We start from the raw sequence: 13,768 nt of genomic DNA on the forward strand, positions 1-13,768 counted from the left end.
TCAAGACAATGGCCCCTATTCGTAATGAATGGGAAGACATATGAATGTTTGAGGCTATGATGCCCTTAAGCCTCGCCTGCTGGCAGCCTTTTTATCAAGTCATTTTAAAATGTTGGAATGTTTTTGTTCCATCTTATTAACATGGTTTACTGTTCCTGACCAAATTGTGTGCTTTATAAGCTGTATTTATCAGCTAAATGTTCTTTTGAAATTTCATTTTAATACACAGCTGCAAAGCATTATGTTTTAAGTTCTCTGAACCAGTAGTAGCTATTATTTTAATAGCTGCAGTTTTTGTTTATTCTCTTGCACTCCTTTCACACCACTAGACTAGACTCGGAAAATAGGTGGGCCATCAATGTGAAAGAGTTGGCCAGTGTAATTATACTGCATTTACTGCATCCAGCGTTGTGAAATTAATTGAAAAAAAGGTGGAGCCTAAGGAGGTCCAGTTGTGTGTGCGGCCTGTGCTGGTGTGGTGTGAATTGCCTTAATGTGATGCACCTGGGTCGGCATACCATGAAATTAAATTCCCAGTGCTGAGTGCGTGTGAAAGGAGTATTTCTTTGCACAAGGTTGCTTTTCTAGCTTTGAGTGTCATTTTTCTCTACAGGCTGCCATCTTGTCAAAAGACTGCCAAACACACCTAAATAGTAGAGTGACACCTGGATGGAGTCCTCTTAGCACAAAGGCCCAGTTATAAGCTCCAGAAAAGTTATCTAATTGCTCACACAGTGTTAACAACATCATTATTATTATTATTAAATGGCATGAGGTTGAAATCAAACCCAGCACGCTGCGATCAGGACTCAGCCTTAACAAGTGGTACACTCTCTTATCCGGTGAGCTACCAGGGCGCCGCTCACACTGTGTGATTTTGTTCAATTGCCCTCCTCAATAGTTTCATGTACTGGACGGAATGGGGTGGCAAGCCAAAGATTGACCGAGCAGCTATGGATGGAACTGGGCGCATCACCCTGGTGCCTGACGTGGGCCGAGCCAACGGGCTCACCATCGACTACGCAGAGCGCAGACTCTACTGGACTGACCTGGACACAACTTTAATTGAGTCGTCTAATATGCTGGGTGAATATTATAATTTACAACACAACAAGTATTTTAGTCTAGATTATTTGCATCCATGTGGTAGTGGTCACCAGAATATGTAGCAATAATATGAATTGACTGAATATGGATAAACATTGTGGTGATGACTTTGCCTAGCATGTAACTTTAGCATGCTTTATCAGTATCCACAGTTACGTGCTGAACTAAGAAAAACTAATGCACTTTACATAGTTACCCCTAACCCTGGAAGTTACATTTACTCCCAACGTTATGTAACCACATGATATATGAAAGCAGTGAATTGTGTGTGTATATACATGAACTTTATATACATACCAGATGACAAAAGTGTAAAAATATGTTCCCCATTAGTTTGTAGCAGCCATTCTGCTTCTAAATTTAGAAGAGGGGAGGGTTGAAGAGATACTTCAAAAGGATGTTGGAGGCCTGCTGCAACAAAAGCTGGTTTGCACTAATGGTCTCCAAGTTTTGTCCTGAAATGTACCCTCACAGTCGATGGATGTAAACCAGGCCCAAAATATTCCTCACAGAAAAACTCTTAAAATGATACTGCTATTAGGCCCAGGCTAAGCACACACTTGCACAGTTCTTGCAACAGTACCAATTTTGTGTGCAGGGAAAATAGCCTCAACTTTGGCGCAGGATGCTGAGCACAAAAAATAGCCCTTGCCTGGCAGATGTGTGCTATGCAAGGATCTCTTCTTTCTGTGAGCTCTCTCTGCGTTCTCTGTTTCATCTCTCCCGGTGTCTTCTCCATCACATCCAGGCCAAGACCGCGAGGTGATAGCAGATGACCTGCCTCACCCCTTTGGCTTGACCCAGTACCAAGACTACATTTATTGGACCGACTGGAGCCAGCGCAGCATTGAGCGAGCCAATAAGACCAGTGGGCAGAACCGCACCATCATCCAAGGCCACCTGGACTATGTGATGGACATCCTGGTGTTTCATTCATCCAGGCAGGGCGGCTGGAACGCCTGCGCCTCCACCAATGGCCACTGCTCCCACCTCTGCCTGGCCGTCCCTGTCAGCAGCTTTGTCTGCGGCTGCCCTGCCCATTTTTCCCTCAACTACGACAATAAGACCTGCAGCGGTGAGGGAGACATGCCACTTTATATCCATACATACAGAAAAATGATACAAACCACACAAGTGGTCATATTCAGTGTCCTAAATATTTAGATTCTATTCTGGTGTTGCACAGTTATGACAATTTTCTCCAGCGTTTGAAGTTGGTCTCCTGACATTAGTGATGATATACAATACAGAAACAGATAAAAGGACACGGGGCACTACAGGCCAGCCTACCAGTCATTCCTCTAAAGCTCCCAGATTGAAAGCAGTTGTTCTCCAGAGTATGAGAATGAGCAGCGGGGTATTTTCTTTTTAAAGCGCTTGTGGTTCACTCCTCGGTTGCCAACTTGGCATAGGACTGGAAACTGAAGCTCGGTTTAAGCGCAGCTCCCTCCATGTCTGTGTTTGACATAGTAAAAACACTTTTTTATAATCAGCGAGAGGCTCCCCAAGGGGAACTGGGCTTAACTGAATATGTGTGTATGCGTGTATTGGGGAGAGGCTGGCTACACGCACTCAAATACCATTGGCAGTATATTTGATGGCCTGTGTCCTTTATTGTTGGAGGTTTTACAGCCCTAATACAGGTTTTACCCTCTCAACTGGCTGCAGAACAGTTTGTGAAATTGTATGAAAAGTTTGACCAGGGCAATTTCACCCGAATTGGAAGATGTGTTCACCACAAACAAAAGGAGCCAGTCATGACTGTTGAAGTGATAAGAACCACTGTGACCTTAATGCTGATGCTTTGCAGCTACTCCACTGTGCTGCCCACCCACAGTACTGTACACTGATCCTCTTTCTATTTTCAAATACCTTTTCTGCATTGTCTCTCTCTGTCTTTTAGCCCCTACTTCCTTCCTGCTGTTCAGTCAGAAGACAGCTATCAACCGCATGGTGATCGATGAGCAGCAGAGTCCCGACATCATCCTGCCAATCCACAGTCTCCGGAACGTCAGGGCTATCGACTACGACCCGCTGGACAAGCAGCTGTACTGGATCGACTCCAAGCAGAATGTCATTCGCCGTGCCCAGGAAGATGGGAGCCAGGTAACCAAAAGTTTTGGCAGCTGTTTCCTACAGAGCCAAAGTGGGCAAAAGTTCTTATTGTATTGCTTTATATCTTATTGTATTGACAGCAAATAGATATATTTTATTTATTTATTTAGCACCTTGAATAAAAGTTTAGTAATAGTTGGACTCTTAAATTTTAACTCTTTATATTTTGATTTGCAGTATGTTTTGTGTGAATTTACCATCAGAGGGATTGTGCTCTGTCAAATGACAGAAAAGGAATCTCTCTGTCATTTCAGTGGGGAAACTGTCTTACATTTCTTCCTAACAGCATTAAAAAGTTCTTGAAAAATCTTAAATGTATCTCCATGAATCTTGGTCTGTAGGCTTTGCTCACAGTTTCATACAAGCACCAGGAACAGTTCTGGCTAACCACATCTAAATCCACCTGCATTCAGAAGGTGGCTGTTACACCATGGCTTATTAAACTGTGTAATTGACACATGGTTTTTGTCTTGCCTTGTCCTTCCAGAGCATGACGGTGGTGTCGAGCTCGGTGGGTGGACCCAACCTGGGCCTGCAGCCGTATGACCTCAGCATTGACATCTACAGCCGCTTCATCTACTGGACCAGCGAGGTTACCAATGTCATCAATGTCACGCGGACCGATGGCAGCCGAGTGGGTGTGGTGCTGAGGGGGGAGCACGACAAACCCAGAGCCATCGTGGTCAACCCAGAGAGGGGGTCAGTAGCTTCACTTCCACAACTCAGTGGAGCACACTTGGAAGTCAGAAAATAAACCTAGCAATCATAGCTTCCGCCAAAGTTTCAACTATGGATACTTGATGTCCTTCAAAATCAGAAAGTCTTATTCTTGAAATTATGTTGATTTAAGGCCTCAAGAAGCATTAAAACATCTTAAAGGGATAGTTAATTCACCTATGTTGAAAAACCTGATATTGTTTCACTGTCCCCGTAGCTGTTTTGTAGGACAGCTGTTACGTAGTGGTGCTTTCTTCCTCCCATTGGTACTGAGTGCTGGTTACTGGCTGGATGCTCCAAATGCTAACTGTTAGCCTCCTGCCACTGAGGTGGACTTCCTCCCAGCTAATATTCGTAATACCTTTCTAACAAATGACAATATTAATCACCTCAAAATGTTAAATAAACAAAGTGTGTGTTTCATAGTGTGTGGCAATTTGACTTGTTGGCTTTTGTTTCTCTAAACAGTGAATTTCCTTGTGTCCTTTTTCTTCTGCTTATTCATTGTTCGAGAGCTTTCATTTGCTCATCAGAAATTGTGTGCTTTTAGTTTTGTGTCTTTATTTTGGTTACATTAAAAAGTTTAAAATGTGGTGTTTCTGAAACCTGCTCAGACCTTGTTTACATGGTACCGTTTTTGATCCATAAGACTGAGTGTACCTGTTATTGTTTATGCTCAAATGACATGTTTCCTGGCTTTTGAGAAAGGTGCCATAGTCATTGTCATGTGTGTCATGTGTGTTTGATTATGGCAATATACTTTTCGGGCAGTATGTCGTGTGTACTTCACAAGTATCACAACCTCAAGGGAGAGACCAGCTCACAGACTTTTGCTGCCACACTCGTTTCAGTACTTTTGGAGCCTTTTTGTTTTTTATCTGTGTTGCTCTAGTCGTGCAACTGTCGTTGTTTTGTCCTAAACTTGAGGCAGTCTTAGAGCACCAAAAGCCCTTGTTCCTGATCACACGGTAATTTGTTCCTCTTGTTTATTCACTCAGGCTCATGAATTTCCTAAGCCCATCTTAGCTTAACAGTGCCAAGTAGCTTGTTTCGAACCAAAATTGTAGGGTTTTCTTTGGGCCCAGATTCAGACAGTAATCTCTAGGTCATTGTGTGGTTTTGTGCAATGAAGTCTGCAGATGTTCTGGTTCTTTCAAAGCCCAGAATGGAAAACACTACCATTAAGGAACATCCATGGGAGGCTTCTGGCTAAGGCAGTTCCTGCTGTAAAACAGAAATGATGTGCATAAATTATAAACACAATCAATCTGAATGGTGAACAGTTCTTTTATTTATTCAGCAGTCACTGCAAAATGGAGACGCAAGTTACGCAAATTTCCAAGGTGGGAGAATTACTAAGATATGAGGCATTTTCTGTGTCCCTCCTGCAGGTATATGTACTTCACCAACCTGTTGGAGCGTTCCCCCAAGATCGAGCGGGCGGCACTGGATGGCACTGAGCGGGAGGTGCTGTTTTTCAGTGGCCTGGGAAAGCCTGTAGCTTTGGCCATCGACAACGAGGTGGGCAAGCTCTTCTGGGTGGACTCAGACCTGCGGCGCATTGAGAGCAGTGACCTCTCTGGTGAGTCATTCTGAATTTTTTAACCAGAGTTCTTATTGTTACGTCGGGGTTCCTACGCAGGTCTTGGACACCTGGAGAAATAGGCATAGCCAATACAATCACTTCCATCTCTTGAAAACTTGGAGACTGACACTGAAAAGTACAGCGAAACGGTTATTCTGTCTCAATCTGTAAACATACATACATACATATTGTGCTGTCTGTTGCTGTGAGGTAATAGATTGTACTGGCGAAATTGCTTGTCATTCTGCTCATTTGTATTAAGTGTACATTTATTGAATACCAATCAAAATCTTTAAAAGTATGAAATTTTGAACCTGGAAAAAATGGAGGAAACTTGATTGAAGTGAATTAAGACTCTGCCTGAGTTTGTTTGCAGTCTAATATGCAGCTGCTGGATTAGATATAGTGCTTTACTCAGGGTCTTGCTTATGTTACAATAAAATATCTTTATAAGCAGGATTAAAATTCGCTGAAGAACACTAAGTTACATCTTTATAGGCACTTATATCATGGTGTTAACACATAGTCAAATGTTGTGCTGCGACGGCACCATCAGGGTTCTAATTTTCCACCTGCCAAGTACAAAATGCATGTAAACTCAGTTTTTGCTGGATGAACCAATGAGGGTTGCCAGCCAGTTGGCAGATAATTTTTTGAGACGATAGCATTTCTAAAGCCTTAGTTACATCCAGTCTGTGGTCTGTGCCTTTTCTCAGACTTTGTCCTCATTGGCCAGTGCATACTGTTAGACTGAGAGCCAATCAAAGCAACCAATGGGTCTTTGTCAAACGGACACTGATTGGCTGCCTCCATGTGCTGCTCGGCACAAAGCAGTAGTGTCTAAACTTGTGTCTGCACTGGCTGGATGGTTAATTATCCTAGTGTTAGTTGTAGGCCTGTCACGATAACAAATTTTGCTGTGCAATTAATTGCGTCAGAAATTATTGCAATAAGCGATAATGTTGCGTAATATTGTGCTTTTAAGACCATTTTTTATTATTGTTGTAATCTTGACATTTTCAGACCATTCTTTAAACTTATATTATGATAATAAAGGCATAATGATGCACCTTTTGAAGAGAAATAAACATTTATTCACCAAGAATATTTAAAAATGTAAACAAGAAAATTTAAATATCCAAAATAAATAAATAAAGACCTTATGAATACAAAAAAATCGACCAACTGGCCCTGATAACAAAAAGTGTACTGTAATAAAACAAACACAACCAAAAACATTGAAATGGACTCTCAGTCTCTTATCAAAAATTGCACTTGAATAAAAACCAAAAACAATATAAAAAATAGACTTTTTCTCTATTAAAAAAATACTCAAAAACTACACACAGCCAAAACAACGAATAAAATGGATGGTCAAGTCTTTGTAAACAGTACTTAGATAAATATTAAACAGTAGCAGAGAGGTATAGAGACTAGCATTCCTTAACAGTCAACACTTTGTAGCCCCTGGCTCCAAAGACAAAGACACTCGATGACAAGAGCGTTCCCTCCGTTCATTCCGCTAATGAACCAGCTCACTTGCTGACAGACGACGCACGACAGTGAACGCTCTTGTCGTCTGGTCTCTTTGGTAGAGAGAGACGAGGAAAACAAACACGCATAAATATGGCAATTAATCGCAGTCAGAAAAGTTACTGTCCTCATTTAAATTTATTGTGCAATTAACCGACTTATTGCATATCGCGACAGGCCTAGTTAGTTGAAACGTAATGTTTTCCCCATGTGGTGCCGTACAGCAGGTCCATCAAGAAAACATGAAGACAAACAAGGTTTAAATCAAAACTCTACATCTGCTCTCTTTATTGAATGTGTCACACAGTACCTAACTATATAGGAGAAGAACTGAAAACAGGGCAGGGTAATACATCAAAAATGCGTGTTAGATGTTTTGTCCAGTAAAAATGACTTTTGCCTGTGTTTGAGTTTCCCCAACCCTTGGCAGGTAACCAGAAACATAATGTTGGATACTGGCTGGCGCACAGAAGTGTGCTTGGTCTGGGGACATGAATGCTTAGACTGGTTGTCAATCTGTGTTGGGGCTTTGACACTATAAGGAGAGAAAGAGAGAGCGAATGTGTGAACCAGAGCAGGGAAAGCCGCTTCTTTAAGGACACGGCAGAGCATTGTGCCTGGCGAAGAGAAGTTGGCCCGGAGCCCTGTGCTCAGCACATTCCAGTGATTCTCTGGTGCCCCACGCAGGCAGAAAGGAATGCAAACCATCTGTACAAGCCTTGGGAAAGGGGAAGCGGAAAGCAGGGATTGCGGGGTCCACAAAGCAAACACTGCACCATCAGACTATCAGACAGGAGGATTCCCCATTCTTGAGGTCCTCTCCGGTTTTATTAGGGAGTAGGGCAGACATTTTGAGGCTTGCACTGGTCCCTTCCCCTCCTCTTTTACCCTTCATGGTGTAACATCATTACATTCTCTAAAATTAGGCAAATAGGGTTTTGCACTGCTGCTGGCTTCCCTCAGCAGATGCTTGTGCCCTTCTCTGGTAGTCCAGCACTTGAAGCAAAGCTGTGATAAAACCGTTCTCTGAGTGTGAAATACTACCACTATATTGATTGTTTGATTTTTGGACCTGTAAACTTTTTTGTTCAAAACATTACTTCAGTGATGGCATCACCATGAAAACACAGGTTGAATTCCGGGAGCTCCCCTCAAAATCCCAGGCCACTATGTTGTTAGTAGCTACACATCCAAATGTTGAAGCTCCATTATGTAACTTCTCACAGCAAGGCAAGAAGTCTCGCGTCCCCCCCCCCCCCCCTTCAGTTGGATAAGTTCCCGCCCCAGAACGTGTCACACATCTTGATGAGATGTCATCTAGTCTAAGGTTGAATGTAACCTCACCACAGGGGATGAAAAAGCAGACAAACAACAAGTCTGCAGTAAAAATATGCTGATGTTCACCTTGAACTTGTAGCTTAACTGTTTTTTTTTTTACTGCTTTCCTCTATTGTTTTTATTGCTGTAACTTTCTACTCTGTGGCCACCAGACTCAACTTGATAGCCACAACCAGCCTACTGCTAGCTATGTAAAATATGCCTTCAGCAAGTGGTAGATTCAAAAAAAACATTTCTAAAAACCTACTGTTAACAAATGGGAGGATTTAGGCATGAATACAGGTTGATAATGTAGAATATATCCCATAAATTCATTTTTATGTTGACATCACAATCATACTGTAGGTTTAAGAATAGAACCGCTTAAAAAAAAAAATTAAAAATTCTGATTTGAGCCTGACCTCCCTGTGCCACTGTCCTACTCCTCCTACCTCCTCCTGCCTAAACCCTCAGTTTGCCACCCATTTTGTTGCCTCAGTTCCTGAGCCTTTTTGCCCTCCAACCTCGTTTTTCCCTGACACCTTTTCCATTCAGGAGCCAATCGTATCGTAATCGAGGACTCCAACATCCTGCAGCCTGTCGGCCTGACCGTCTTTGGGAACCACCTCTACTGGATAGACAGGCAGCAGCAAATGATTGAGCGCATTGACAAGACTACACGGGAGGGACGCACCAAGATCCAGGCTCGCATTGCCTACCTGAGCGACATCCATGCTGTGCACGAGCTGGACATGAGAGAATACAGTAAGACACTTGACATGAAATTTTACTTCAAGTAAAATAGTTGACAGCTCTGGTTTTTAACCCAGCTTCCATCATCTTCATCTTAAAGTTTAAAGATTAAGTTTTCATGGCATCCAATGAGGGTAAAGCCAGAGAGCTCTCTAGGTCAGTATCTCTTGGGACTGTAATTCATGATGTTTCCTCAGGTAAACACCCCTGCACCTGGGACAACGGTGGCTGCTCCCACATCTGCATTGTGAAAGGGGATGGAACAACTCGATGCTCCTGTCCTGTCCATCTGGTACTGTTACAGGACGAACTCTCCTGTGGAGGTAAGTGTTGCTGATAGCAGAACACTCAATGAGCCCCACTAGCTACTCTGCTGATCAGGGCTAGGTGGTATGGGATTCAGATCATATCATTTGAAGCATGGATTATCGTGGTATTTATGACAGTAGATTGTCTTGGTCATAGATCAGTTTTAAAGCCCGTGTCCTCAGTTGTTTGAAAGGGAACCATGTCCTTATATAGACAGAAATAGTATGTGCAGTGTCCCTCCACCTTTTCTAATAAGGACAGCCTTTGGAAAATGCTTGAGAAAATGTCTGAACTGACTACTCAGGCGCCAGTGTACTTTATAAGAAAATAGATCAATATAGTTTACATTGAAATACGTTTGTCTGTATTTTTCTAAGACTCTGGGATCTTTATGAATTGTTGATATACATGGGTGTAGGCATTTTAAAATGTGTTCAGAGTAAGGAGAAATTGAAGTAAAAACTTTCTGATGAACCCAAAACATTTTTACTAAAGGTTTAAGCACAGATTTGTGTGTAGACGCTGTTCAGTAATGAGACCCATTGTCTTAATCATTGCTAAGTCCGTTCTCTCTGCTCTCTTCTGTCTTCAGAGCCCCCAACATGTTCGCCAGAGCAGTTTTCCTGCACCTCTGGAGAGGTGGACTGCATCCCCCAGGCCTGGCGCTGTGACGGCTACCCAGAGTGTGACGACAGCAGCGACGAGGAAGACTGTCCGGTCTGCTCCGACTCAGAGTTCCAGTGCGACAGCCGCCAGTGTGTTGACCTGAGCCACCGCTGCAACGGGGAGGTGAACTGCCAGGACCGATCTGATGAGAACAAGTGTGAAGGTGAGTAAGGTGGACTGGCAGTTTACTTATGCACACTATTAGATTATGTTTGATTTGATAGGTTGAAATTTAAATGACCCCTGATAGGTCCCTGTCACAATAGGTAATGGGATCAGCGTGATCAGGGTGCAGTGTCATTTTTATAATCACAGTGTTTCCACAGTGTGCATGTCCAAAGGTGTTTTAAATTGATGCAATATTACAGGAGACCTGCATAAACTGGCCTTGGTTGTCCCTGCTCAAAATACTTTAAAATGATCCATTTCCTGGTGTCTGGTTTCCAAAATTACCCTCAGCTAATCTTACAGCTTTCATCAACAACGGTCAATCAAAAATCTTCTGGTTTTGCTAGCTTTGTTTCTGTATTTTGTTTGTTAAACTGATCTTTAAAATGAATTCCAGGTAGCCTTAAAAAGATCTTCATTTTCATTTCTTTCTGGAAACTGCAAATGCACCATAGTATTAAGCAAGAGAAGAATAGGTGATTAATATGAATACAGGCACACACATGGTACACACATACTAAAACACTCCAACACTTATTAATTTTATTTATTTATAATGTATTTAACAAATAATAAAACCTGGTTTTGTCTTTGTTTTTCCCAGTTCGCTGCCCTCCTGACCAGTTCAGCTGCTCCAATGGCCAGTGTATAGGAAAACATAAGAAGTGTGACCACAACATGGACTGCACAGACAACTCCGACGAGATCGGCTGCTGTAAGTTTCAAGCACAGCTCAGGAAACTGTTTTCCAATCCCATTGATGAAATAGTAATATTTGCCCCATATATTGATCTAACCCTAACTGAATCACTGCTGGTATAACTACAGAAATAAGTTGTGGCGTCATGGGAGCTTATCCTCCTGTGTATGTTACTTTACAGATCCAACAGAAGAGCCGTCTCCTCAGCCCTCCAACACTATCGGCTCCATCGTGGGAGTGGTCATGGCGCTGTTTGTGGTGGGAGCAGTGTACTTTGTGTGCCAGCGTGTCCTTTGTCCACAGATGAAAGACGACGGGGAGACGGTCACCAATGACTTTGTGGTCCACGGACCTTCCTCTGTGCCTTTAGGATACGTACCACATCCAAGCTCCCTGTCCGGCTCACTGCCAGGTGGGGAACACGGCACATTGTAGTGTCTTAAAGGGCCATGAGGTTACCTGTGACTTCTGTCAGCCTCTGTTGGCCAGTGCTAGGAAGTGTGATAGAATTTTAGAATAATACTAAATAAGAAAATCCCACTTTAACTGAGTTTACTTTCACTTTAGCAATAGAGAAGAGTAAAGTAGCTAATTTGAGCAGGGATCCAGCAGAAGCCTGAAGAGCTAAGAGGTGCTATCACTATGCACAGTAGGTGGACACAGTAATGCTGCTTGGTCATGTGAATTTTTGGCTTGACATCAAGGCTGTAGATGAAATGTGTTGCAAAGCTGTTGTTTTTTCATATCCTGGCTGTCCTCAAGGGCTCAACCACCAGTTCAAACAGTATTTTTGTAGTGAAGCTACCTATATATTAGGCTCAAATTTAGTATTGAAACCCTTACTTGTGTCTGTAATGAATTATGTTCCCAAATTTGTTGACAGGCATGTCCAGGGGGAAGTCTGTGATTGGCTCCCTCAGTATCATGGGCGGTAGCAGTGGTCCACCGTATGACCGAGCCCACGTTACCGGAGCCTCCTCCAGCAGCTCCTCCAGTACCAAGGGCACTTACTTCCCACCGGTGAGATATTGTCTCACACACACACACACACACACACACACACACACATACATACAATAAAAACATCCAGTAACTGTGGGGCATTAGAATGCCTGCAAAAGAACTGAATTATGCAAATTTTAGATCATAAAATGCATTAAAATATCTTGAATCCAGTTGTATTCTTTTTTACCATGCTATGGCATGTTTCTTTGTGCTGTATGTTTCCTCTCGATCTATCCAAAACAGGGTTAGTGGTACAAGATGCATCCTATTTATTTCATAAAACACAGCTGGACTTGAAGTATCATAACATTTCATTTCCTGTCATCTTCTTCCTTCTGTCTGCCCTGCCCAGTTGTATTTTCACAACTTTCATAAGCTGTGTTCCATGAGGAATAGGATAGTGTTTATAAGTTTATTTTGGTTGTTAAGTTGATTTACTTAATAAATAAATAAATCATTAAATATACAGTGTAGTTTTTCCTTTTCCCTTGAGGTTTTTTTTTTTTGGCCTGAAAGGAGACATAAATCATAAACTGTTGTTTTTTCCCCAGATCCTTAACCCTCCTCCGTCCCCTGCAACGGTCCGCTCTCAGTATACCATGGAGTTTGGTTATTCCTCCAACAGTCCCTCAACACACCGCTCCTACAGGTACAACACACACACACAGGCATGCATATACACTGTATATGCCTGCTTTGGCCTTAGCGTAACCTTTTGCTGGGAAGGATGTGATTCTTTTGGGTGGGTGGTTGGCCTTGTTTTTATGGTCCAATTATGGTTTGAGCGAGGCTCCTCTCACACTGTGTTTTTAAGAACATTTCAACTGTACAGGATTATACCTTAACTGTCCTCTGAGGTTCTAAAGCATTGTTCCTCACTGTGCGAGTGTGAATTCTTGATCTCAATAAGAAAGCTGCCCCATTTTCCATGTATATTTAAGAGAATACCAGAGAAATTGATCTGGTTTGGAAATGTAATCAAACTGCAGGATTGCAGTCTGCTGCACTGCAAGTTGGAGAAATTCCTCCAGCACATGCTAACACTTAAAACAATCCCTGTCTGTGCACAGGGGCCCAGTTTCAAAGAGACTCGGTTCCTTTTGTTTAGCTTTCCTTGTACATTTTGAAGTGACACAGCCTTCACTGATTTGAAAACACTCTCACACTGTGTAGCAGGTTTGTAAAGCTTAGCGATTCTTTTCATCCTTGATCAAATGTATTGTTTGCATAAAAAAAGTAAAAGTATGCTTGGAGTCTTTGGGAAAGTTAAAGTGGTAATCCAAGAGATCGTCTTTTTTCATTTTGTCTCCATCTTTGGTGTTAAAGCAAAACTGAACTTTGGTAGAGTCTTGGGTTGTTGATATTACCAGGGTTATGAGTCCACATAGTGGTGTCATTGGTTGTTCTGTGCTCCCTGGGCTGCTAATATACAAAATTGTATTTCTAATTCCTAATTCACTTCCATAGTGTTGCAAAACAGCCCCCAAAATAACACTTGAAGCACATGAACAAATGCAAAAAAGTGAATGATACAAATATAAATAATAAATAAATTATATGAATAAAACAAGTCCTGGTACCCATTTTTTGAGTGTAATTACAATTATATCTGAAAGTGCCATTGGGTTGTTTCTTCCTGGCGCAAGGTTACTGTGCAGTGGTCTCCTACAGATGCTACCTGCCGGATCTACTTTCCAGTTCACAGAGGGGAAATAACAAGAAAAGAGCCACTTAATTTGAAAAAAGAAGGGGGGGGGGTTACTGGGACTTATTTTTTATATTGGTATAATCCA

At 42.2% G+C, this 13,768-nt stretch overlaps 1 protein-coding gene across 3 annotated transcripts in view; it reads left to right on the forward strand.

The window, feature by feature from the left end:
* Positions 1–13,768, forward strand: part of lrp6 (low density lipoprotein receptor-related protein 6) — a 62,108-nt gene that overhangs the window by 44,419 nt on the left and 3,921 nt on the right. For 2 of the 3 annotated variants that reach the window (XM_030045480.1, XM_030045481.1), the window contains exons 11-22: positions 902–1,086; positions 1,856–2,182; positions 3,011–3,213; positions 3,710–3,921; positions 5,331–5,521; positions 8,930–9,139; positions 9,325–9,450; positions 10,029–10,265; positions 10,875–10,985; positions 11,152–11,382; positions 11,854–11,990; positions 12,527–12,624. In XM_030045480.1, coding sequence (XP_029901340.1) covers positions 902–1,086; positions 1,856–2,182; positions 3,011–3,213; positions 3,710–3,921; positions 5,331–5,521; positions 8,930–9,139; positions 9,325–9,450; positions 10,029–10,265; positions 10,875–10,985; positions 11,152–11,382; positions 11,854–11,990; positions 12,527–12,624 — 2,268 coding nt within the window. Of the gene's footprint in view, positions 1–901; positions 1,087–1,855; positions 2,183–3,010; positions 3,214–3,709; positions 3,922–5,330; positions 5,522–8,929; positions 9,140–9,324; positions 9,451–10,028; positions 10,275–10,874; positions 10,986–11,151; positions 11,383–11,853; positions 11,991–12,526; positions 12,625–13,768 lie in introns of those variants that run through there. The other variant, XM_030045482.1, reaches the window with a different exon arrangement.

The sequence above is a fragment of the Myripristis murdjan genome, chromosome 23 (genome assembly GCF_902150065.1).
Source record: "Myripristis murdjan chromosome 23, fMyrMur1.1, whole genome shotgun sequence".
NCBI classification, from domain to species: domain Eukaryota; kingdom Metazoa; phylum Chordata; class Actinopteri; order Holocentriformes; family Holocentridae; genus Myripristis; species Myripristis murdjan.